This window comes from Phalacrocorax aristotelis, chromosome 1 (assembly GCF_949628215.1).
Source record: "Phalacrocorax aristotelis chromosome 1, bGulAri2.1, whole genome shotgun sequence".
NCBI classification, from domain to species: domain Eukaryota; kingdom Metazoa; phylum Chordata; class Aves; order Suliformes; family Phalacrocoracidae; genus Phalacrocorax; species Phalacrocorax aristotelis.
The window spans coordinates 9,841,894-9,869,293 of NC_134276.1; the positions used below are offsets into that span (position 1 = coordinate 9,841,894).

Consider the following 27,400-nt stretch of genomic DNA (forward strand, 5'->3'; position numbering starts at 1 on the left):
CTGAATAGCCATACAGAAAACTAACAGTCAGAATGGTCATACTTTAGAGAAGTCTGAAGGTATTAAATCACATAGAGATTTATATGATGAACTGACAGACAGAAAGGAGTTTTGGGTCACCCCAGTTCTTTCCGGTCATGCTTCAAGACATGCACCACTGTCTGCACCTTTCCACCCCGTTTTTGCATGCATGTTGTGGCTGAGTACACCCTGGCATCAGATTATTTCCACCACTCAGAAACTAGAGGGAAACCAATAAGGGTACAGATTATCCAACTGCAAGATTCCCTTGAAACATGAGCTGTGAGACGCTATCAGACATGACAACCTGGAACAAACAGACCTTCATTTACACGTTGTGAGGCTATTCCTGTTTCTCTAGGCATCTCACTAGGACTGGCATTTTTTATCTGCTCTTGCTACAAGTTGACCAATTTGCAGACTGGCTTATTCAGTCTTAACAAGGAGTAATATTTTACTCAATATCTTTGAAATCATTAGTGAATTAAGATGTTATGTGAGCACAAGCAGTAGAAGTCTTCCTAGACTTTCCTCCCCCTCCAATTCACAAATTCCCTGGATGTTGCATATGTGAGTCAATATCAAAGCCCTAGTCTCCATGGAGAGAAAGCATGGAGTTAGGTGGGATGAAGCTGAAGAGTATAACAAATGAAAACAGCTCCATACCCTTTCCAGCACAGGATCCTATAACCAGTGTGCTGCTAGTTTTAAGGTCTTCTCCTCATGCTGATAGTAGATGGTCTTTGAGTAAGAGTAAATACAAAGTATATGGGGTCTGAACATCTTTGCCACTAATCAATCCTATCTAGTATATCCCAGGTCAGCAAAATTAGATTTTAAAGCACTGATTACATTTTTCATTATTCTGATATTTTAAAGAGTTTTTTTTCCAAGAAGAAAAATAGGCATAGCCAAATATGATTGCTTTGGTCAAGCTTAGTCAGAGACAGACATATGTCAAAGCTCTCAAGTCCTGGATCACATAGATAAACTGACCTGGGCTTGAACACAGTATGAGTGTTTGTTTAGGAGCTGTTGACAATGAAAGAAAAGGCAGGAGAGTGTCATGGACTGCCTTAAGGAGTCTTTGGTTCAGAATCCCAGATTTCAAAACCTGAAGTAAGTGATGCAAAGAAATCACCTTTGGAAAATAAATTAATAAAATAAAGGGTTCAATCTCTATTTTCAGCAGGTTCTTCAAACCATCAATACTGACTGCTGAGCAATTGCTCCCTGATATCATAGCATAATAAAATCAGGTTGGTATCAGTAAAAGGCAGGTCTCTCCCCAGGAAAGATTAATTTCTTCTTCAATATGTCTTTTATGAAGGTGAAATCTATGACATTGGCAAGCACACCTCCCCCTCCCCGAGGTTGATAGTTAAGCTGAATGGAAATCAAAACTGGAAACCTTCACTAAGTTGGTTCAGGAGAAGCCAAATTGAAGCACATTTTACAGACAAGGAGTTCTTCTGGCTGCACAAAGCAGCATGTTAACTGCGAGAGACAGATTTTCACATCCCTCATACTCATGTAAATCTAAAGCACATTTTTTTGCCTTGATTAGAGGAGCTCTGTATTTACATCAAGCTATCAGGACACATCCATCAGTCGGGACGACTGTAGCCTGAGATTAAGACAAACAATCTACAAAGAGAGACAACAAATAGAAACCTCTATGAAGAGAGAGGTCACGGTGCCCTATTCTTTCCATAGAAGAATGTCTCCATGGAGACAGACTCATTCAGATTGGAAGCAAGACAACTTTTAACAGCAAGAGTAATTAACTGTTGCAACATAATTAAAGGATGTATCTGATTAATCATCTCCTGGAGGCCTTACATTTAGACCAAATGTCTTTCAATAAGATATACACTGGTTTACTCACAAGTTCATGAGCTTGATAACACTCACTTTAGAGGAAAGAATGATTTCTTCCACTGTTTGATTTACTGGGTAAAATTCCATGACCTGTGTTATGCAGAAGGTCTGAGTGTCTGAGCAGATGGGTTTCTTCTGGCATTTAAATCGACAGAGAAATGTGAAAACTCAACACACAAGCCTGCCTTTGGGTAAGCAGGTATAGAAACTGCATGTCTTCAGCAATACACAGAAAACAGTCTTCAATATATTCTCTACATTGTTCATTTGAGCAGAGTGTCTGCTCATGGGTGTGATGAAATTTGGCCTTATGGTTCCCTTCACACAGGTAGATAACCTAGGAAAGTGGAAACTGCCCCCACATTTGTAAAACTGGACAGTACAAGTAGATGAGGGAGAGGAAAAACAGAACATTATTACTTCCTCTGCATTTCCTTTTCCTATATACACTTATCTTCTTTTGCATATTTGCATTTGTATATAATAAATAGTCCCATGCAATTTCTTTGAGCTCTGGAACAGACCCTAGTCATTTCACAGATCACAGAATCACAGAATGGCAGGGGTTGGAAGGGACCTCTGGAGATCATCCCGTCCCACTCCCTGCTTGAGCAGGCACACCCAGAGCAGGGGGCACAGGAACGCGTCCAGGCGGGGTTTGAATGTCTCCAGGGAAGGGACCCCACAGCCTCCCTGGGCAGCCTGTGCCACTGCTCTGGCACCCGCACAGGAAAGAAGTTTTTACTACATATGTGAATACTTATTTATTAATATAAACATGTGAATATACGGGACCCGTTAAAAATATGCGCTCCACTTGTTACTCATAAAAGTCAATTAGTTTGCAGCTACTGGATTTTTAAAATTTTATCATCATAGATTAATCCGAATATATCTTTGTTTTTCTGTGAACAGCAGTTATTCAAGCTAGAATCCACCTTAGATCTCTTGACACAGTGAAATATTGCTTGCCATCTGACTACATTTGTCGGGGGGGGGCGGGGGGGGAATCAAATCACCAGCACTGAATCTTTGCAACATACACAAAGGTGGCAGAAATCTTCAGTACAGCTCTTCATACAACCACTGATAACACCTTTCATCTAAGAATACGGACCTCGAGTAACCACACAGTCATTCTTTGTAGCTGAGAGTTAGGTTACACACACATGTGAATGGGTACATGTTCATACTCTACAGTCTTCCAAATGGAGATGCAGTAGTCCTGATATGAAAACCTTTTGTGTTGCTTCAATGTCCATAAAAGCTCTAGTTTGTATTCCTGAGAGAGTTGGGGTCAAACAATCCCAATCTGCACCAGTTTGACCACTGTGTCTGTAAACACACAATATAAGATGGATTCTAATAACACAAATTTGTTTAAAATTAACAGTTAAAAGTAGAGAGCTATTTTTACTTCAACTTTAATTTCCAGTGTTACAGAAGTTAATCAAGGATTAATTTTTCAAAATACTTAGCAACATATTGACATTACATATCATCCCACAGCCAATATGCTTACCTCTTATCCTGACATTCTTTTTAGCTTTTAAAAATATTGTTGGTACCTAGGAAAGATACCACAGGCCTACATAACTCAGCACTATCTATATTCACATGCTCGGCTATAAAGCAGCATGTTCTCTTTCTTAATAAGGAACAGGGAACATAGACTTCATTTCCTTCCACCTACCTGAAGTTGCCCAGAGTACATTATGAGGAGAACTTTCTGGATCTGCTGCAGAAAGTTCGTACTCTGGCCAAATTAATTCAGACACAGTTCAGTAGGAAAGATACGGGACTTGCAGCCCTACCCCTCTTTGGCACAGTTCATGGCCATTCCCATCCCACAGTGTCGTCAGTGAGACCAGGGCTCCACCTGCTTCTGGTTTCTATTAGTTGTAGTTATTCCCTACTGCCTGAAACAAGGGCTGACCCAGACTTAGTTTGGAATTCAAAAGTCCTGCTCCACCAGCATCATTTAGAAAAATCCAATGACCACTGCCTCATCCTGAGCCCCTCCATCCTCCAGAAAGGGGGATCACAGTCTGTCTCATAGGACAGCTGAGAAAGTATTATGAAATCTGAAATACTACATTAGGAGAAGAAAGAAATAAGATTAAGACGGGCCAAAAGGCACTGTGGTCCATCTCCTTGCTTTTCCCCCATACAACAATTAATCCAGAGAACAGAATGAAGTTGGAAGAAGCTTCTAGATGTCCCTGGGTCCAACCTCTTGTTCCAAGGCAGGGAAACTTAGATCAGGTTGCTCAGGACCTGTTCCAGTCAAGTTTTGAACACCTCCAAGGATGAAGACTTTACAACCTCCCTGGGAACTTGTTGCAAGATTTACCATCCTCCTGGTAAAAAAATCCCAAATATACGAGTAGTTCCCCTTGGTAACACTTGTAATCCCATCTGGATGAGAGAACAAACAAACAAGAAGGGATTCAGCTATCCAGCTGTCCAGCTACCCCAGTATAGAATTAGCCATCTAGACTTCTTCTGCAGTGCAAAGAAAAGCCCACCCAGAGCCTCCAAAATCAATGTTCTGCTTTGACTATTACCACAATTAGACAGCATAAAATACTATAAAGGGCCTGTCCTGTATAAGGATGACAGGTGTCTGATGTAGCTAGATCAAAGTCCTTCCCTCTACTTGAGAGTCTCACCCAAACCCTTTACCTGGGGTTGCTCACCTCAGCAGGGTCAGTCCTTTCTCACATGTGACTCAGGCATACTAATGCCCATGTGAGGAGTGAGCTTCCATTTCCCTCTGTGCTTGAGCTGAAGCAGAGACCACAGGTCTCCTAGCGGTGGGAACTGTGAGGTATGATGGTATTGATTTCCTTCAGTCTCTCCAGTCAAAGATTTTAATTTTGAATAAATTACTCAAATGTTCAGAGGGCCCAGGGAAGAGCAAGAATACAGTTTTGAGGAAAGTGCTTACCCTGGGCAATGAGATTCCAGTCTCTGATGCAGTTAATGGTGTGGATTTTATAAAAAAGATAATTGCAAAACATCCAGTCTCTGGCTGTTTAGGAATACACTGAGATCTCTCTCAGGTGAATGGGAATGGGGTTTGTTAGTTTGTTTCATTGTGCAGTCAGTCCCCTATTGGAGTCTGTTCCTGTGCCAAGAAAACTTTATTGATGAAGTGATTTTTTCTCCAATTTGTAATTAGCATACTAGGCAGGCCGAAATCCATTAAGTGATTCTCTCAGAATTTGCAGATTCCCCCTATGTATGAAACAACATTCTATTCAATCCTGCTTTCTTTTTTTATTGCACACTGTAGTTCAAAATGAGAAGGGGACAGGAGAATAGAGAACAAGCCACAGGAATTACCTCTGCTTAAGCTAACTTTATTGAATCACAGGCCATTCTTCTTCCCTCCTTATCTAACTTGAACACGGCATAACCGTTGTTTTATTTGAATGATGGTGTAGATTTTAACATCAGGCTGTATACCCTCTGTTCCATTTGTCAGGGTGTATTGCATCCCATTTACAAATTGCTGTTCTTCCCCTATTTGCATCCGTGTAGCTCAGCTCATTTCCTTGATCATGAACGCCAATGTTTTTTCTGGAGAGTGAAATTAAGCTAACCTGAAAATTCATTATATCTTACTGTATTCATCAAGATTAAACACACCAATGATCTTATAAGCGTTTTGTTCTCCTTGCGGTTATTTTCAAAGATTCTGGGGATATGCTTTCAGATGTACCTTAATCCAATTGTTTCTTCTAAAATACAAATATATATACTACTGAAGATCATGCATGCACTGTAAGTGTACACTTGATGAATGGCCTCCCAAAGTGACTCCAGCTGACCCAGGTGACACAGTGACATGTGAACAACCTTTCATAATCTTATGATATTTCATCTCAAAAGCAGCTGCAGTTTGGACAAAAAGTTTATCTAATGTAAGGCTATTCTAGAGCCCCATTAACCTGGGAGTTGGAAATCCTCAACCTACGCTTATTTATTAACATTTTTCTTTCAGCCACCATTACCATTCAGTGTGATGTATTTAAAGACAGTAATGATGTTATCCAGGCTTCATTTTCCTCCACTAAACAAAGACACGTCTTCTGGGTTCCTGTTTCATGACAAGGCTCTTCAGATTACGCTAACAACCCTTCTCTGCAGCTGTCCCCTCTTTAATTCTCTCTTCCCCAGTCATCAATGACTACCAGTCTGCAATAATCAGAAGATGATTTACAGAATCCTGTACAGCAGGACAAACACTCTTCTATTTTTCCTGAAAGTACCTCTCCAAGATCCCATTTGCCTTTTTCATATCTTTATTGTATTGGTTTCTCTTTTCTGCCACACCCTCTCTTCCTAAGTGCTGAACTCTCTGGGAACCACAGAAATGAACATTAATCAGTAAGGAAAAAGGAGTATTTGTGGCAGGCAAGACAGGAACTTCATCAGTCTGAGCTTCACACTTAGTCAATAGAGATCATTATGCACTTCAGAACTACGCTGGAAGCCGCTTAAAACTTGAGTATCCCTTGGCAGGTGTCAGAATTTCTTACTGATTTACAGAGAAAGCATGGGATGACTATGCTCCTGGAGTGGACTATTTAGGTTAGATACCTAGAGACAGGGGAGATTTTAAGTGCCTGGTACAATTCCTTTCAGCCTAGTCTCCAAAACCATCTAATTCTTTTTGTATGATTACTCTTTTTCTTCTTTCTAATGGTTAATATTTTTCCATCATTAGAAAGTCCCTGGGATTAAACTAATTATACTTATATCAGTTACAAAAGCATTACATGAAACTAGTCCCTGCGTTGATCACTGAAGACTTCTGTGAAGAACCTTGTGCAATGTCATACTTTCTTTTTCCATGTCACCTCAGTTTCATGGCAGCATTTTCCAACTCCTAGGGAACCCAAACCCCATCTTTAATTTCCTTTGTAGCACTACACCAGTGCTTAAAAAGCCTGGAGAGGGGAAACCCAAATCATATTTTCTTTCCTTAAGGGAAAAAATTGAACTGAAATAAAATAAAAAATCCCATTTAAAAAAATATTAAAAATATTAAAAATATCTGGGATCTTACATTTACTTCTGTATTATTTTTTTCAAAGTTTTTTTTTTTTGAAAGCAAACATACTACAGAGAGACAGTCTGTGGGTAATGAGATCATTCCACCCACACAAACATGCATTAAAGCGTATCCATTGTCTCTGTTATTCTCCAGTATTGCAGTGCCACTTCTGAAACAATGTTTTCTTTAAAGAACCCCAAAAAGATGGTCTAAAAGTCCCCCTGAAAAGATATTGCTGTCAGGTTTATGATTTCACAGATAACTAGTCTTAATCCTCTGGGACAAAAATTATCCAACACTCCCTTTAATTTTACTGAAGAGTGGGTTTTTTTCACTTCAGTTGTGGTCCTTTCCACTTCCATAACCTCCTTCCTGCCAATCAACTTGCCTTTACCTTCATATTCTACAGTATTCATCTTTATGAAGACTGCTATTTAGCACATGTAATTTTAAATACTTACATAAAGTACCCAAGTTAGGAAGACAGTAATCCAAGGTCACTAATGAAGAGGTTAAATAAAATAGATGGTTGAATCACCCCTTGGAAATGACCCCCACTGAGTGGATGGGGTCTCTGGGACAATTTAGTTATCAGCTTGAAGGAAAATGAAATCTTTTCCACCTAGAGCCACTTCTATGCCAAGAAATGTTTGTTTTGGCTTAGGGCCAAGATTGAATTACTTTTAATGTTGACTCAACCTGTTCTTGTTCTTCTTCATAGCTTTGCACACAGCAATGGTAGACTTAGCAATCTGGTGTGGGTTTTTTTGTTCGCTTTGTTTTGGACGTTTCGGTTTTTTGGTGATATTTAACTCATCTTGACTTTTACAATTTTTACTTTATTACTATTTTGGATATCCATCATAAATATCTAAATAAAATTTCTGAGGGACTTTTGAGCTCTTTCCTCCATTCCCAATGGTAAAATCCATTCCCAGCTGATCCCATTCAAATAGATACCGTTAACTGGGATGAAAACTTTGGATAAGAAATATATCTTTGCCTTAGTGCCTGTTCTGATTTGTATTTGACACTCTGATACTGAGCAGTGCAATTTATACAATTCATTATCTTTCTTAATTTCTCAGATACCTGTTCTTTTGAAATTAACCCTCTTTCAATAAACAATGTTTATATAAAATATATTTATTTAATTAAAACTGAGTGAGCTCACAGCTAGCATTATTTAGTGTCTCATTTTTCACTGCAATTAAAAAAAGCATATTTAATAATAATACATTTCAACCGTTAAATATCTCAACAAGCTGTAGAGAGCTGCAAAGAAGTTAAAATTTTTGGAAAACAAAGAAGACTATGCAAAGATTCTAGTGGAGTGAAGATCTATGTGTTTGTGCTTGTATTCATAACTGCTTTCTTGAATACATGCCCACAGGTTAAGAAAGATATTTATCAGAAAAAAAGGTAACATTTATGTTAGTATATTAAAGCAGCACCAGAGAACATTCCCTAGTGCTGACATAATTCTCTATGACATTAAATTGCTACAATAATCCCTGGAATTGTTTTTGCCTGGATCAAATAGAACTGTCCCAAATAATTCCCAGGCACAGTTGGAGACAGTATGAATCATGAAGTATTTAAATAGGCAGGTCTGGTATGATCAGATTGTACCAGCTTTTCAAGAAAAGCAAATTAAGATTCTTCAGGTATAGCAACTGAAAATTCAGAATTGCATGACATTTACTACTGTAAAGCTCACAAGGAGAATGCTACCTCTTTATGTTCACAAAAAGGCTTCTGCACAGTGGAAGACTGGACAAGAGACAGGACAAGGACAAGTAACAGATTAGTCTGCATCCAGTGCTCCAGCCCGGTCCTTGTTATAGCAGATTTGCCATTTATAAGGATCATTGCAGTAGTGCAGAAGAAAAGCAGGGTGTGAATTTACAGTTAGAAAGTGCAATGCTTAAGCTCAGCCCTTGGTCTTTTGTATTTAGTGATGTACATGTGCCCATGGACAGTCCATTCCCTGTCTCAAGCATCTTCCAGTTACTCTGTTTCAAAAAGACTAGAATTACACTTTGAAATACAAGGTCTTGTCACCAGAACTGGAATAGTGTCCAAAGCTCCATGTGAGTGCTTATAATTTTCAGATACAATTTTGAGCTACCAGCATATTACAAGTACCATCTTTCATATCAACAACACAAATATGTAGAACCAGCATTCTGCTAGCCATTATTGATTTCTAACAGCAAGTTTATGCCAAGGTGCCTGTTTTACAGAATTTACAATAATATAGCTGTTTCTGTTTCAGCCAAGACTGAAGAGTCAAGGGGCTTTGCTCAGAGAAAAGCACTGCAAGGAAGAAAATGAATAACCTGATTGCTGCACACAGCAACAGTCCTTGACGAAACATGTAATTAAGGCAAGCAGGCAATTCCTTCATTAGCATTGCTCTTTTTCTAGCAGATAATACTAAAAACTTGTCAAACACGCATTCAGAAGTCTATTGTCTATCAGCAAAGGATACTTTTTGCTTTGCTGCTTCTTAGCCAGTTGAACTGTATAGAATAGAAATAGTAAAAGGGTTCAGAGCACTTGCTGAAACAGAACCCTGCTGAGTATGTGATGGATTGAAGCTGCCATCTTTTTTTGTCCAATTCCATTGCACTCTCTGGACTCAAGAAATAAAACAGTCAATGAAAGAAAAGGACTGAGCCTTTAACAGCAAAGTAAGTCAAGACTGAGTGTGATACTATTTGGGAATGGAAATTCTTTTCATAATTTACTTATAATGACATATATGGGCACCACCTAAAGTGAAAGTACCTTGATGCTAGATGCTATTCAAACACATAACAAAAGAGAGGAAAAGCTTTCAGTGCAAATAAATAGACAACAGAATCACAGTGGTACATAAAGAAATACAGATTGGTAGAAAAAAAAATAGTTCTTGGCGTGTGAGAGAAATCCTCATGTTCCTGTTGAACAAACTGGCGATGCATGTGTACACTAAACGGTGCTGAAGTACATGACAGGATGCCATACAAGCACAGCACTGAGTCAAGGCTATGTAGCTCAGACCAAGAATCAGTTTAAGTAGCAAGTGCTCCTTCCACAGCTGGTTTATCCACAGACAGGTCAGGTGTCTCTGCTTGATACTGAATTCCTGAAAAACCCAGGAGACTGCTCAACTGCAGGACTCGATGCTTTGGTACTGACTCTCTACAAGAAAGGTTAGGCACCTAACTAGTATGTTGTTTGTAAGTAATTGGTAACCACTTATTAATCTGTAAAGTATTCATAACCTTAAAGCAATGTGTGATTGGAAGGAAGGCAGTAAATATCCTTTCTCACTATAAAATCCTTCCTGTCAGAAAATGTCACTCGGTAACTTTATGGAGAATTTTCAGTTGCAAAGATTATACTGAGTCAAAAACATCACTATGGACTTCAGAATATTACATTTTATAGATTATAACATTTCAAGCAAAACCCATAAATAGGCAACATTCACAATCTGACCAACTCCCTGAGGTATGTGATTACTTAGTATAATGCCCCAAATATTTTTTAGATTATATTTAAACCCAAAGCAATCAGTCTTCTTATTTATTCAATAAATTTTGCATGCCCGGCAAAATGCTGATCTTTGAAGTCAGAGCACCTTCTCACACACCCATGCAGATTAACAAAATAGTTCCACTGCAGATGCAACTATCGCTATATTCAGACAGCAAAAACAGCCACTGGGCATATGAACTCTGACCCACGGCTGTCCAGTGGTATGGTTTGTAGGTGATAAGACTATAGCAAATTCCACCAACAGAAAATGACAATGCACAAGCACTCCCTCTTCCCATTTTTAAAAGCATTTTTTCATTAAAAAAACCACCCAAACCCTCCCCTTTTCCTATAAGATGTATATCTATTTTCTACAGAGAAAAATGAAGGAAAATGTAATAAAAATATTTTTTCACACTAATGCAGAGAACAAACACATACAAAAACCTTTCAAATGTTGTCATAGTTCTAGTTACAATTTTTTTTACAAAGTCCTCTATAAAATTGTGAAGTAATTATTCATTTCTTGCTTATGTGATGAAGCTAGTAGCACCTCTACCATGGTCATAACAAAATGACATATTTATCTAGCCAGAGCAAAACCATCAGCTTATGAGAATTTATTATCATGATTGATTTGAAGAGCCATTTTATAAAGAAAAATTCATTCACTTCTACTTGACATATTTAGGACAAATCAACTGCTTATAAATGCAAACACAGTTTTGAGTTATTGCTGTATTCCATAGTCTGCTTTTGCTTGAAATGTTATGGTTATGACTACTGACTATGAAAAGTAGCCTAGTACAAGGGAGACCAGAGGTCTGGGAAACAAGATAGGTGCCATGGTTGTCCTCCAGCACAGCATGCCAGCTTTCAGTCCTTTGGTTCCCTAGTAGCAAAATTATATTTATTTTGTGAAGCATTTCAGGGCCTGGACATGGCTTGTTCTGAACAGGATCTTGGGTGTTTTAAATACTCAGATCTAGAAAATGTATCAGTCAAATAGCTCATCTTAAGCATCATTGCTACTTCGGCACATTGTCTTTCTTAATACTGTGCTTCCGTATTTCGCCTTTAGACCTTTGATACTCTGCTTCCTCCCTTCTTGCTAAAAGTCCTCTTAGCATTCATATCCAATCTGCACAGAGTTCACTCCTGCCCTTCCACAGCCCACCTGATAAAATAATCTGTGATGAAACTGCTGCAAGTGGCATTATGTAGCTCTTGTCTTTGAACTGACATCCCAGCGCGACAGACAGGGCAGGGAAAGCACTGCCAAATCCAGGCTGCTTTATTCCAGACTGTCTGTAGACAAAGGATGGCAATGCTCCAATGTTTTAAGGACTCAGGCTACCTTTGGCCAGTTTTCTTTATGGACATGACTGCAAAATGCTGAAAATCTACTTTCTGGGGAGACCTGGGCTCTTTTTTTTTCATTTATTTTCATGCACATGCTGGCACTGTCCCTTCTGCCCCAAACCTTTCCACCTTGTTAGTAAAAGTTCATATTTCAGTTATATATTAAAGCTTAGGCTCTACACATCTTGATGAAGCTATGCGTGTTGCAAATGTCAGAAGAAATCCCTGATTTGTGTAGGCAAATGTACTGTAAGGTTCTATAGGGCCCATGCACATGTAGCAAACGGATCCGTTGGGAATTGCACCTGTATTTTAGCTGGCAGCATAATTAGGTCCCATATGGTTAATGAAATGTAACGTGTCAGTATTTTGTAGGCTGAGATTTGTCACACAGAGGTGTTGGATGTAACACCCACTCTACCAACTGTTCAAGAGTAGAAAAAACAAAATCAGTTAAAAGCTTGTGTGTAAAAGAGAAATAGTAATCAGCCTTCAAGCTTTCAGTTTTTGAGGCTTCCATTGTCCTCTGTCTTTCTGCTTTCCTAGGGAAGGTATGTCAATCAAGGTACTTTTTCTTAATAATTTTCAGAGTACCTAGTTTAAGGTCACAAACCCATGCGTGGTTGGTAACAAAACTTGTACGCAAACTACATGTCCATGAGCTTCTCTGCCCTACATTACCAGTAGCGTCTGAGTGTCCCTTATTCTCCAAAGTATTGATCCTCACAGAGCTTCCATCACATATTTGAAATGTGGGTGTTTGGAGCAAATGTTTCAAAGACAACCTTGTGTGCCAATCCTCAGTGTACAAAATGCCAAACCATTATAAAGTCTTTAAGCAGGCCCCCTTACAGATGGCTGGAGACATGTCCACAGCAAGTTACAGAAGGGGCTGCAAGCACACCCGACGTAGCTCTGATCTATCTGGCTGTGCTGAGCCACCAGCTGAGATCCTCAGCTCCACTGTGTCATGTCCCATGCTGTACTTCCCAATGGACTGAGCAGCTTCAGCAGAATACTGTAATGATACAGGTTGATGCAACCTTGGTGTATCTGAACGAATCTCTCCATCTTAAGGCATTGGCATGATGTCTACAATTTCATCGGAGCCACATGGGTAGTCCAGGAGAGCACAGAACTGGGTCTGTCCCACAGAAACCATCCCAAACTCCCTTCTGCAGTAGCCACTGCACCCTCCTGCCCTCCAAACCCAATATTCTCAGGCCGAATTTTCTAGTTCTGGTGATTCAGTTTGACTCCTGCTCCTGACCAGAGCAGTTGAATGGGGCTAAAAGAAGAGATAGTACTATGTTTCCAGCCTCAGAGACATAAGCTAACCAAAGAGCAAAGGCAGATCCACAGCACAGAGTTGAGGATGCAATAGTCTTCCCTCTCACAGCCAGTTTAGTATGATGCACATGCCAGCACATGTGGATGGAGAGGTTTTAGCTTTGGCCTGACATGGTCGTAAGTAACCATGCATGATTGAGCGGCTTCTCAGCACCTTGCCTGCTGGATCAGCACCATTTACATGTCACTCCTCCCACAGGGTGGTGCCTAAAGGCACCGTCAGTCCTGCCTGAACAGCCTGTGAACAGCTCGCATAGCAGAATCTGTCTGCATAAGCAGTGGGCTGAATACAAATGAATAATGCATACAGATGTAATAAAATAATCTTGGGAGCAGGGAAAGAAAAGGACTATGTTAGTCTGGATGATTCAGATAGTTCTAGTTACCAGACAAGAGGCCAGAGAGAGCGGGAGGGGCAGGAAGGTCACATAATTGAAGAAAGAGCCAAATAGGGAATGGTGGAGGAAAAGAGAAACTGGTAAGTCCACAGGTCAAGTGACTTTTGCTTTTTCAATAAAACTCTATAGTGGGATGTTGCTATAACTATAAAGCTTACACTCCTTGGTTGAATCTTACATAGCTTATCAGAAGGAACTACATTCCTAGCCTGTCCCTGTCATAGGATAAGTCTGACTTTTGTACGAAATCAGTAGGGTTGAGATCCCTGAATACATTTGGTACCATTGCTTCATTTTGAGCTACTTAGGCATGCAGATATTTATGCTTCTGTATTAGTGTCTTGGGATTTGGGGGAAAAAAGGGAATCCCTCCATAGAAATTCTGTCTGAGTGAACAAAACCCTGTATCCAGTAAGACATAGGACATCTACATATCCCTTTCTTTTCAGTAGGCATGGAGGTGCCAGAAAGGAATCTGAGTATCTAAATACCCTGTGCAGTGAGCTTTTAAGGGAGATATGCAAGGCAGAAAAAGAGAGCATCTGATCCAACTTCAACATTTTTTAGACCCCTTGAATTTGAGCTAGTCTCATACTTTCCCTTTAGGGAAAGAAATAGGTTAGACAAATTGTCTGCCTTTTTGCATATGTATGAAAATGAGCAAGGTAACTTCACATCCCACAGCGCTGTTGGAAGGAAAAAGCAAAGACGACCTTTATATATATAACCATGTCTGAAGACGTATGAGAATCTTATACTGGAAAGATAATATACACGATTTCATATTATCATTTTGGGCACTTATCCTAATCTTTTTGAAAGCTTCTCTTAATGTGAAAAGGATTTGAATCCTGTATTTTTTTGTGGTAAAGATGAAAGAAAAAGGAACAACTGCTTACCTATGAAATGCAACCTTAAGTTCTGTTTTACTCATAAGACCAAATGAGCAGCACCTGCATATTTTTACTAATTTTCCTCCCTGGACTGCTTTGGAAACCTACAACGAAATTATTCTCTGAGCTGCAAAGCCAGCATGAAAATGGGAAAGGAGCTGAACCTCACTGCTCTTCCTCTATCAACAGAAGGTGTAAGATCCCTTTCCAAACTTCTTGCTTTTGTTCTTTTTCTTTGCCTACATACGGTTTCGCTCGCTTGCTGTCACGACGCATCTATGCTGCCTCTTCGGCACAGCTCTGAGGTCACAGCCATCTACAATACTTCCTGCAAGCCAGGGAACACCCTCAGGAACATGGCAGCGTGCTCCCTGACTGCTCATGGGCCTTGCTTGCAGAGACTCTCTCTGAGGCAACCTGGTGGATCGGTCATGGTTTTGGGCTTTTTAAGTGCAACAGATATTTTGGCCAACAGCCTATTTCATTGTAATTGAGAATGAAGTTGGGTATGAAGATTATTGAAACTGGTGAAGGTGAAATAGGGGAAGAATTTCAGCTTATTTTTCACCTTCAAGGCTTTGCTTGCAAATGAAAAAATGTCCTGTTTTTCACTAAATGCCAAATCTGCAAATTAAACAACTGTGATAGATAAGGCTTTAAGACAAAATATATGTAGAATTGGTGAATAATATACCTAGTTAGAAACAACTTTATTTAATGAGAATCTGGACTTTAAATCCTGAACTTTAGAAGATATCTGGACTGTCTGGATTATCCAGGTGAAAGAACTTTAAAAATAGTGTGCAAATTTGAAGGGCTTTATTTTGGTGAGAACTCAATCTGCATGGCTTGATAGTCATGATCACATAAACCAAAAGTTTTATAAATTTCCAAATCAGTGCATCCTATCTTATTCATTCAATTAACTACCTAAAATTGTTTGATAATCTTACTTTGACTGCAGGGTGGTAAAAGGGGAAAAAAATTTAAAACTAACCATGATAACCAGGAAAAGAGGTGGTAGGAAGGGGAAAATCCCCACCAAAAAAATGCACCACCTTGAGGAAGGTGCGATAGTAAGCCAGTTGGGCAGAAGATGAGTTATGACAAGATGGAAGCAGATAACTGTAAAAGGAAAAAATAAACAGTACATGTTTATAAATCACCACAGTATTGGTTTGCTAATAAGGTAAGACAGCAGCTTGTATGCTGCTCTATGGAAAACATAAATGGAGTGCCAATCCCCCTAAAAGGGAGAAAAACAAGTGTACATGATCTTAAAAAAGTGTTTGACAAAACTGGAAAGGTTTATACAAGATCTATAAGAATAATTTAACATCTGGAAAACCCACTTTACAGAAGTGATGGAAGAACTAAAGCTCTTTGTTTTAGCCAAAAGAAAGATTAGAACAATGCCTGGAAAGAGAAGCTCTGAGAACATATCAAGATAAAAGGCCTGTAGGTTGGAGCAACACAGTCAGTCATTTCATTTGAAGAAAGGATAATTCACTGTATGAATAGACTACCCAAAGGTGAAATCAAATCTGTCTTTACATGGAGTCTTTAAGTGAAGACACTCTGTGTATATCTTCATAAACAATATGTTTTAGCCTAAGCAATAACTACCAATGATTAGTTGACATTTTATTATCTACCTTACCTATCAAAATTAAGATATGGACAATAGCATTCTGTATTTCAAATCAGGAAAAGGTGAACATGGTCTATGACTCTGCCATGCAAACTAACTGTAGTTTATATATACTTGCCTAAAGTGTTAGGCACTCCAAAATAACGATGTTGAACAACTGGTTCACCTGCTCTAATTATCTTGTTCAGAAAAACTTAGCACTGAGGCAAGGTAGTTTCCTAGATCCTGGATCCCGATCATAGTCCTCTCACTACAGTTTTGCACCTTTCTTTTGACAAAACCTCTATTCACCTTCCTCCTAATGCCCATAACATCACCTAGGAAGTTAGAGAAAATCTATTTCAGGAAGAAAAAGGCAAAGAAAAAAAAAACAATATGTAAGGAGAAATAAGAAGCATTTGACTAGATCACAACAGACTGAGAAACCGATAATTTTCCTCATCTTTCCGTGGTTCTCAGCAGTTAGGTTAGATTCTAGCAGTGGGTTTACCAGCCACCCCAGCTGTTATCTTTCCATCTTGTCTAGTATGTATTGCACTTCTAGAAATAGCCATTCCCTATACATTGTTTGTCTGCCCTTTGACAGTGTAATTGATTTTATATGGAGGTTTCCACATACATCACCTGGCCAGACATAAATGCTGTCGGCTCTTACAGTAAAAAAAAAGAACAATCAAACCCCTCAGAGGAAATCTTAACTGTGGTTTTCTCATGTCAGTATATTTAGAATAATGAGTTAAATTATGTTAGTTTAAAAACAAGGCTGTGATTTATGAATGGAGTTGTCTCAAAGTTTGGCTGCCAAGGTAGATGATAACTGTTCTGTTAATAACTTCCCAATCACTTCTTTAATGTATGCGTATACAATGTACTTATGTGTAGTACTCTGCATTATAGCACGGTATGTCCACATCATCATGAGCCTGAAGTCGGATTTTAGTAAAATGGATGCAATGTTTTTCTCAGTCCAGTGACTTCCAAATTAAATTAAAGCAAAGTCTATAATTTTTGGTTCACCTCCAAGATCACAGAATAGTAGAATCACAGAATCATTTAGGTTAGAAAGGACCCATAAGATCAACAAGTCCAACTGCAAACCTAACACCGACAAGTCCACCACTAAACCATGTCCCTAAGCGCCACATCCAAACATCTTTGAAATACCTCCAGAAATGGTGACACAACCACTTCCCTGGGCAGCCTCTTCCAATCCCTGATAACCTTTTCAGTGACGAAACTTTTCCTAATATCCAATCTAAACCTCCCCTTGCGTAACTTGAGGCCATTTCTTCTTGTCCTATCACTGCTGCTTGGGAGAAAAGACCAACACCCACCTCACTACAGCCTCCCTTCAGGTAGTTCTAAAGAGTGATACGGTCACCTGTCAGCCTCCTCTTCTCCAGGCTAAACACCCCCAGCTCCCTCAGCTGCTCCTCATAAGACTTGTGCTCTAGATTCTTCACCAGCTTCGTTGTTCTTCTTTGGACACACTCCAGCACCCCAATGTCTTTCTTCTAGCGAAAGGCCCAAAACTGAACATAAAATCCAAGGTGCAGCCTCACCACTACCAGCTACAGGGGAATGATAACTTCTCTAGTCCTGCTGGCCACACTAGGTCTGATACAAGCTAGGATGTTGTTGACCGTCACTGAATATGAGCTGGAAGTGTACCCAGGTGGGCAAGAAGGCCAACAGCATCCTGGCTTGTATCAGCAATAGTGTGGCCAGAAGGAGTAGGGAAATGATCATGTCCCTGTTCTTGGCACTGGTGAGGCCACACCTTGAATACTGTGTTCAGTTTTGGGCCCCTCAGGACAGGAAGGGCATTGAGGTAGTGGAACATGTCCAGAGAAGGACAATGAACTGGTGAAGGGTCTGGAGATCAGGTCTTATGGGGAACAACTGAGGGAACTGGGGTTGTTTAGCCTGGAGAAGAGGAGGCTGAGGGGAGACCTTATCGCTCTCTACAACTACCTGAAAGGAGGCTGTAGTGAGGTGGGAGTTGGTCTTTTCTCCCAAGCTGCTAGTGATAGGACAGGAGGAAATAGCCTCAAGTTACGCAAGGGGAGGTTTAGATTGGATATTAGGAAAAGTTTCTTCACCAGAAGCGTTGTCAGGGATTGGAAGAGGCTGCCCAGGGAAACAGTCAAGTCACCATCCCTGGGGGCGTTTAAAAGATGTGTAGACATGGCACTTCAGGAGATGGTTTTGGTGGTGGTCTTGTCAGTGTTAGGTTTGCAGTGGGACTTAATGATCTTAAAGGTCTTTTCCAACCTAATGGAACCTAAATGATTCTATGACCAATGTAAATTCCTGTTCTTCTTCTTAACTCTACAGGAACTTTCTGATGTGGAAACAACTTTGATTTAACTCCTGAACTATTAAGCTGTGTACAATATGTTTTTGATGCATAAAGATACTAACAAGTGCAGGACAACTTCCTTTTCCTTATTTAGATAGGAAATTAAATTTTAGTGCCTGGTAAAGTCTCTTGATACCTGGGGTCTTAAACTAGCACTCTGGAAAATTCAGTTCTCATCCTAGTCCTTCCAGTGATACTGGGTAGCTTTCTTCTGTCTCTCTCCCCTTCTTCCTGGCTCCTATCAGAACAGGGCCTTGATCTCCCCTGCATTCTCTATAACAGGATCTATATCAAGGAATATGAAATAATTCATTGGGTTTTTTTTTTTCTCATATCAAAGTGTACTAACTGCACTTTTGACCTTTAAATCTAGGAAAAATTATAACTTCACAAATTAATTACTTAAATTCCTGTCACTAGTTAGCATGCATGGAAGAATAATCTATTGGTTCAAGAATAAGAAAAGTAATACAACAGGTGCAGAAATACCACAAATCATCACAAATAGTGAATAATGGGACCTGGTTCATCAACCCATCCTTAACTATTGGATTAATGAGATGTGAATGTGTCCAAAAATGTTTAATTTGTATACAGGATTGGTGGTAGAGAAGATATGCCAGATAAAATGGGATGGGGGAGGAACTTCCAGCTCTTCCCTGAGGAAAACACCTTTTATCAAAACTGTCAAATAACTTTAATATTTGTGCAATAATTTTAAAAGTTACCATCTTTCTGAATGAAGTGTCCATTTCACTTACATAGTTACCTTTTATCAACTATTTTAATATAAGCACAAGACAAGAAGTTTATTTTGACTGAGTTCTGAATTTTAACATAGCTTTAATTCACTAAAAAAAATGTTGTTATTTTAGCTTTCAATTCTGACTTGGGGTAAATAATACTTCAGGAACATTTTTTTAAATTGTATGGAATACCTGTTTTCCAGCCAGGTCTATTGCATGCTTCGTTTCTTCTCAAAAACAAAATATAAATGGGGGATACAGGAAAAGTAGACCACTGTCACTACCCATGGTCGTCTGATAACATGTATTAGAAGGACCATCTTTCATAAAACCGATCTGACCCATCAGGCACTGTGCAGTTAAACCTTGTTTCCTAAAAGATTTCGAAATCTCATCCCCTTGATAGATACCTCCCTGACTGAAGATGTGCACCCTGGGGATGGGGACCAGAACTGTGCCATTTCCAGGCCCAAGGCAAAAGACAAATTTAAGGTGAAGCTGGAGGATGCTGGACTCCCACTGTCTCTTCTCAATGAAGACAAGTTTCATGACAATGCAAATTTCAGTGACCATCTATAGAGTCTAAGTGAGGGGGAAAAGTGATATGCAAACAATTCACCCCTAGACAAAAGAAGCAAAGTGACATTTTGAAGATCCAAATGTCTGGTTTTTAGTGAAGTCCACCCTATATAATTCCTTTCAAAGTGATTCTTTTCTTTTTTTTAAGAATAGTACACTTTCTTGCTCACCTTCCCTTTGCTGTCTCATGGTATTTTCACAAACAATCTTCATCCCCATTATACCTCAGGTCATACCCCTCACTTTGTATTTTTCTGTTCATCAGGATACTTGACAGTGGGTATGTCTGGCCTGAGCAGTCTGCCAACAATGTTAAAGTGCTGTCCACGCACTGCAGAACAAAGTAAACATTAACTTGATGCTATTTCAGTTTTCTATCTCAGTATTCCCAGCTGATTAATAACATTTTCTCACTTTTCACAATTGTGATGCTAGGATAATTATTGAAATTGGAAAAAAAAGGCACCTTTGTTATAGATGTCAACATTCAACAAAAATGAGCAAACACCTCAACATAATAGGACTGGAGCTGGGTTTTCCATTTCCCACATTTTCTTTCACATGAGAGGTGTTTTTTTTATTTTTGCTGCAAGATTAACATGATTGAGAACATATTAAATTGTGATCATCCTGATCTCAACATTTATATTTGAAACAGTTGAAAAGTTTCCAAAAATAATTTCAAAAATAAAACACCCAAGTAAACTTTTGCCCAAGGGCAAGAATGAAACATTGCTGAAATAGAACATTTTCTAGCCTTTAGACAGGAAATTCTACAATTTTCAGAAACAGATTTTTAGAAAAAAAAGAAATTTCTTTGAAACTGAAAATATTTTCATGAACTAACAATGACCTTTTTAAGTACATTATCTCTATGATATTTTTTCTGCATATAAAGCATGAAAATATATCACCTATGCTTAAAATAAAATTAATCCAATTTTAAATCGTATTATTTTGTGAAAAGCAAATAATATTTCATGATATAGTTTTTGTATTTAAAGGAGAAAAATCTAGAGTCTGAAAGAAAAACTCCACAATGCCAAATAAGTAGTTTGTTCCAAGCAGCAGGTTTAAGGATAACATGTTGCAGCTTTTTCATCGTTTCTTCATCTTATTCTCACAGATTAAGACTAATTTTCATCTTGCTCTTTACTGGGTAACAAAGTATGTAGGCAAAAATAGTCTTATAATTAGGCACATTTGAATAAATATGAAGGAAAATCTGTGAAATAACACTTATCTGCAGAAAGAAAAAAAAGTTCTGTTTTTGTTATGCTTGCCTGGGTACATCCTGAGCAAATGAATGTGAACCACCTCTTTATATTCACTTATGATAAATTTAAATAGAGGAAAGTGATATTAAACAGAGAGGACACTGAGGATGAGTTTGATCCAATGTTTACCTGCAGAGCTGTCTAAAGAAAATGTTAACAAAGTGGCTTCTTTCTTAAGGCTGTGTTCAAAAATAAATCACACCTTTTACATAACAGAGTGAAATTTATCCCTTGCCACCCCCAATAAATATGGCCTATTGAGTTTCAATTGTACCCTTGTGCAGTACTGTTTTTCCAGCATACATCACCTCTTCACTCCATTCGGAGTGGCAAAATAAATGGTTTCCAATGGCAATGAAAATTGCCTTTCAAATTATTAATCCATTTGGCTCCAGGCAAATTTTAAGCACAGGCTCTCAGGGGTTGACCTTGCTTCTGACCAGGAAGGTCTGATCCAAACATTAGTGTAGTCAGTTGGGGAGTATTGACTTCAAATACGTTCAGTGAGGCCTTCAAACCACAATGATGGAAGGAGAGAACTTGTATATGTTTTTTTCTGATCTTTGAAAAAGACCAGGAATGCTTTCATGTGGGAGATGAGGTAAACAGACAGTTCTTTGTCTCCTGGGGCAGACAGGCAGCTTCTCACCCGTTTCCCTGACCATTTCCAATTACTTGTGCTGCTGAGTGGTTAAGTAAGAAAAGGTAGAGACAAAACTCCAGGGGTGCCTGAGCCTTATAGCCCATCTCCAAGCCAACCATCTCCACCCAAAATCCAAGTACAGGTGCAAGTTTTCCTCTCTACTCCCTTATCCATGCATTAGTTTCCCCAGGGGTGGACAACAGTTACATGAGCCAAAAAAGATCCCTAAAGTGCTTTGAGAAATGGAGGGACTGAACTGGATGGCTTCTCTCTTCTGAGCTACTTTGCCTGACAACAGGACACAGACTGAGTTCCTGCCTGCATTATTGACCTGCTGTCTGTCTGAAAAGTTGGTTTAAGAAGTGAAAGTTGGTTTGAGTTTAAGGAAAGTTTGTTTAAGCTCTGTTCCTATCACAGTGGTGGAAAAAAAAATCTGTAAGGCCAGATGAAAGGATTAGATCAGTATGCAAACTTCAAATAAAATGGTCCCCAGCACACCCTTCATGCCTGTTGTAGCAATCCATAAAGTTGAAGGCACTTGCTTCAGGCTTTAAGTGCAAGTCCTCAGTGCAAGGAATTTCCCATGATATTTTCCCTCTTTGCCCATGCACTCCTACCTCCCTGCCTTGCAGTGTTAACATGTCTGTTCATGGGGCTACAGCATGACCTGGTTTCCAAATCTGGAAGCCTTCAAAAAAGATTTAACAACAAAACCTCAGATCAACTTCCCAAAATATTAATCCACTGTAGACATAGATGATTAGTAAGTGCAGAAGTAGACTCAAACAGAAAGCTTTTTATTATGAAGCTACTGACTTAGCCCAGGCTTTTCTTATACTAGACCAAAAAGAGACATATAACTTTATCTGCTGATGGAACTACCAAAGCAATGAAATAACCAAGTTTTTTGTGCCTCTTCTTTTCTCCCTGTCCAGATTTGTAGGAGAGGATCTTCCCTCTTCTTGGAAATCCTTTCCAGAAACCAAAGATCATACTTCAGAAGAGTTTGGCTAATGCATGAAGATAATGATTGTAGATGACCAGAGTTACTGGAGGCACTGAAAGAAGGTCCGCTCTCAATAGGTGAGCAAGATTGTAAGTCAATAAAAATTGCAAACAATGGGATTCAACAATTTTTTCCCCTAATTTGAAATAATACCTATAAATGTAGGACACTGAACATAGGGGCATATTCAGAATGTTTACAAGTAAACAGATGCTATATTAAAATGTAAATTAATCACAAAAATAAAAATAATATAAATAAAGAATATATCTTTTGCTTGTTTACTCAATTCCTTTACTTTAGCATTAATCTATATGAGGGTTCTGTGGTGTTTTTAAAAAAATCTTTTTATTCCTGGAAGGGACAGCATCTGCCAGTCTTTGGAAAGTGTCCAGAACATCAGACATTGTCACATTTCAAAGAAATACCTTGACCAGTCTGCGTTTGTCTGCCCCATTATAAATACCATCTGTTCTATTGTTAGAAAACATTTGTGTGATGTTATTTAACTGGAAAGCATATTCATCACCATGAGCAGACCATGCAAATAGATGATAGGATCATAAGATTCCCGGAACCCAAATTTAATGTTCACTCACTTAAGTCCAGAGTTATGTTGCTGTAAACATGCGGGGTATTAACAACGTACCACCTATCTTGTTCACTTTAATACTGGCAGGAGTAGGCACATGTTGTATTAGATATATCATTCATCATTTCTCCTTCTTCACACCCAGCTCCTCCATCATTTTCTTCTCTTGTCTTGCCCATAGCACCTCCCTCCATCTTCAACCCTTAGGTCCCTATTCCCTTCTTTCCAATGCGCAGTGCAAAGTTCCTCTGCCATAAGATTAACATGCCGTATGTTACCATCTGCTCCAAACAGAGTGTCCACGGGAAGTGGTGAAAGTAAGTATTCTCACTCTGTGCAGAATCAGGCCTTCATATAAGCTTGACAGTTCCCACACTGAATATATAAGCATCCCCTCTCAATAAGCAGAAGTGCAAATGTCGTTCATAGCCAAAATTAGACTAGTCACCAAAAGTAGTCAGGATATAAAATCTTATGCTAATGTGATGTATCAGTGACATTATTTTTGACCGTGATGTTATTCAAACATATTTGTGAAGCGAAGGCTGCACACCAAGCTATGCCAAAAGCATCAGCTGGCACAGAGTACCTTCACTACATGGCGTGACGTAGGGTGATTTACACACTGTTATATTGAACTGTTAATATATTCATGCATCCCCATACAAAAGAGGCTTCAGTTATTTGCCAGATTTTGTTATCATGATGGAAACATGATTGCAACAATCTGCCTGTAAGTTGTAACCTTTTTTTTTAATACTGCAGAACAAGCTCTCTATGTATCTATGTATCTATCTATTTAAGAGGACAAAGAGCTCTATATTCTAGCATTGGACCAGCATCACCCCAAAAAGGGCTTTGAAAAGTATGAAGGCTGCCAGAGAAACATACTCAGTGTGTGGGAAGGACAATCTGCTTTCTATTGGTTGTAATAAAGCCAGCAGCATCTGCTGCTGTTTAGAAGTGCCGTCACCACTACTCAATCTCTTAATAACATTTTTCATTCCCAGATCATATTCTGAGCCTTCCATTCTGAGTATGTCTGTTTGAACAGAGGCAACCCAGTGAGATCCTAAAATTCATCACAGAACCTAATTCCAGAAAACTCATTAAATTTTGCTGTCATTAGATAGGGACTGGTGAAACCTGCTCTTAAGGCAGTATGAGATTCTAGTCACTTTTAGCAGGATGAACCCACTCAACTCTGCCAATACAAGGAATAATGAAATCAGGTAAGATTTTTCATAGCATTTCCCTTTAACCATACACTCTTCTGAACACTGGGTAAAGAGCTTAAGCTCTAACAAAAATTAATAAAAAGAGTAAAACACTTTAGCACACAGTTCTGATTTTCTGGACACCTGATGGAGCGTAAGCGTGTGAAGAAGATTCGAGGAGACTTCCCTTACTCACTTCCGAAACCAATGGCCAGATGCAGAGCACAGAGTGGCTGCAATAATCCGTGGAGTATTATAGAGACATAAATAGTTCTGGTCTCTAGGATTTGAGCCAACCTGCATTCAAATGTTAGCCAGAACTACATGTTTTCTAGTATTCATGCTTCTGTGCCTCAGATATTAAGGCGGAACACATTCTGACTCAGCTACAGTTTCAAATGATGCTATTGCTCTCTTCTGCACTAGGAAGACCAGACGCTTTCTTATTACCTATTGATACTAACATAGTCAAAATGATTATTCTACATAAATACACTGATTGGTAGATTAAGAAGAATAAATAAATGCTAACTAAATTAAACAAAAGCCCCTTAGGAGACTCCAGGGTAAGCACTTTCAGCAACAAGTGGCCCTAGAGCACACAAAATCCTCTATTTCAAACTTTGTTTTCAGCCATTTTCAACAGGATGCTGCTTCAGCCCCACAGGGAATGGGAAATTACTGGCAAAAAAACAACATCAAACTATCATCATCTATCTACCTGAACACACCAAAGTAGTTTGAAGGCATTCTTATATGGAAAAAAATTACTTCTTACCTTCAGTATGTACAGCAGAAACATAGGTCCAGTTATAGCGCTTGACAATGTCCACCATAGCCCGTGCTTGCTGTGCATCAGATGGCACAACTCTCATAAAATACTTGAACAGAGTTTTGTCGCTTAGGTCCATGCTTGTGGCAGAATAAGCAATCTGAGGTATATTGAAAAGCTGCAACAAGTTCTGGACCTGTATAGCAACTGAGCTAGAGCCAGGTCCAATGACACCAACGATAGGTTTCTTGGAGTGGAAAGATGATGACGATCCATCCACACATCTCACCATCCCTTCCTCTTCTTCTGATGAAATAAGAGAGTCTCTTATAAACTCAATGCTCTGCTCCAGAGCCACAGCAGAATGCCAGCAGGAGTCCCTTATTTCACATCCTAGTGTTATATTTGGCAACAGCGTGGGGTCCAAATTAATTCTGTCAAGGGTATGTAGCATTGCCTCCACTCTCTGAATGCCATACTGCTCTCTTACCTCTCCACATTTCCTCTCATGAACCTTGTCAACAGTCGGTTGATGGTGGACAGAGAATAGGGCTCCAATGATAATATCACCAGACATGTGTGCAACCACCCTTCTTTCATTGGCCTGTGCAGAAACCAAAAGCCCAAAGTTCCCACAGACATCTTCCTTCAATAACAGGATTGCAAGGAACAGCAAAAGGACCATTTTAGGAAATGATTTAGGCTGGTAGAGACAACATGATGGAACAAAACTGGAGAGCTGATGAAAAGCAGTTATCAAATCTTTTGGATAAAAGGAGCACTATGCTGATGGTTAACGAGGAGTTTGCGTATATTCTCTAAGGAGTTACCATCACCTCCAAGTGGACAGCTATGCAGAGCTGCACATGTGGTCATAATCCTCATAACCTTAAAAAATGAATAAATAAGAGACAAAGCTTTAAAATCAGTTTTAAAGGCAGTTTTGTAATCTGTTCTATAATTGCACCTATTCCTACTGCTGTCAAAGACTGTAACACATTGTCTCCTACATTTGCTTCCGTCATTTTTCAAGCTGGAAAACTTTGTTGCACCTCAGTGTTTCACAACCTTAGGCTTGTACTTCTGCTGGTATAAATTGGTGTCTTTTACTTTGACACTCTTGTTTAAAAACTATTTTGGAAATGTTTTCAAAAGCACAAAAGACAGAAAAAATATTTAATTCTAAAGAAGAAAGATTATGTAATTTCTAACCTGTGTCTCTGAAAACAACTCCCTTTACTTCCAGATCCTTTCTATACCACCAATGCATGTCACAGTAATGTGCCTTGGGCTGTACATTCTTATCAATTACAGCACTAGGAAACAGCTGTTGACAAACAGAGCAGTTCTTGAAATATTTTAAGGGATGAGGAATGTGGTTCTTCCAGTCTGTAAATCTGTTTCTGATTTGTAAGCCACAGCATGAAACAAATTAACATTTAAAATAAGTTAGGATTAAGGAAACTGATTTTGTTATTAATATTTATATTTGTTTTAATCAGTGGATATTTCAGCAGAGGAACAACAACTCTAAGACAGCAGAGCAGTGAAGTTTTTATCATCTTTTGATATCCTTAAATCAAACATCACCAATAAGCAATTCGACAAATCCTGGTACTGTGAACAACTATACAGACTTCGTTTATAGACAGAAGTCAACATAGACACTATACAGATGCATTGCTGCCTAAAATATTTGATCTGCTATGTTTGCTGATAGTCTGCAATGCAATCTGCCCTTGGCTTTAGTGATGATGAAGAACCAAAAACAAAAAGAAAAAGAAAAAAAGAAAAGAATCAGCAAAGGATTCATGTCTTGGGCTGTGGTTAATGGAACTTGAAAATGTACTTGAAAATGTTCTGTACCTAACAGTGGATTTGCAGCAGGATGCTTCTGGTTTTAAATATAGTTCTTGAACAGTACTTTGTCCAGGGTTTGATCCCTGATCCCTGGGAACATTAAAGTGTTGTCTATGGCTCTACACCTGCCGGTGGATCCATTGATAGTACCCAAAGTTAAGCACGCTTTTAAATCTGGGAAGATGATAAGCTGGTCA

At 39.0% G+C, this 27,400-nt stretch overlaps 1 protein-coding gene across 2 annotated transcripts in view; it reads right to left on the bottom strand.

Moving 5' to 3' along the window:
• GRM5 (glutamate metabotropic receptor 5) overlaps positions 1-27,400 on the bottom strand; it is a 279,688-nt gene that overhangs the window by 244,796 nt on the left and 7,492 nt on the right. For both annotated transcript variants that reach the window (XM_075080938.1, XM_075080945.1), the window contains exon 2: positions 25,350-26,231. In XM_075080938.1, coding sequence (XP_074937039.1) covers positions 25,350-26,028 — 679 coding nt within the window. In that variant the 5' untranslated portion in view covers positions 26,029-26,231. The remainder of the gene's footprint in view (positions 1-25,349; positions 26,232-27,400) is intronic.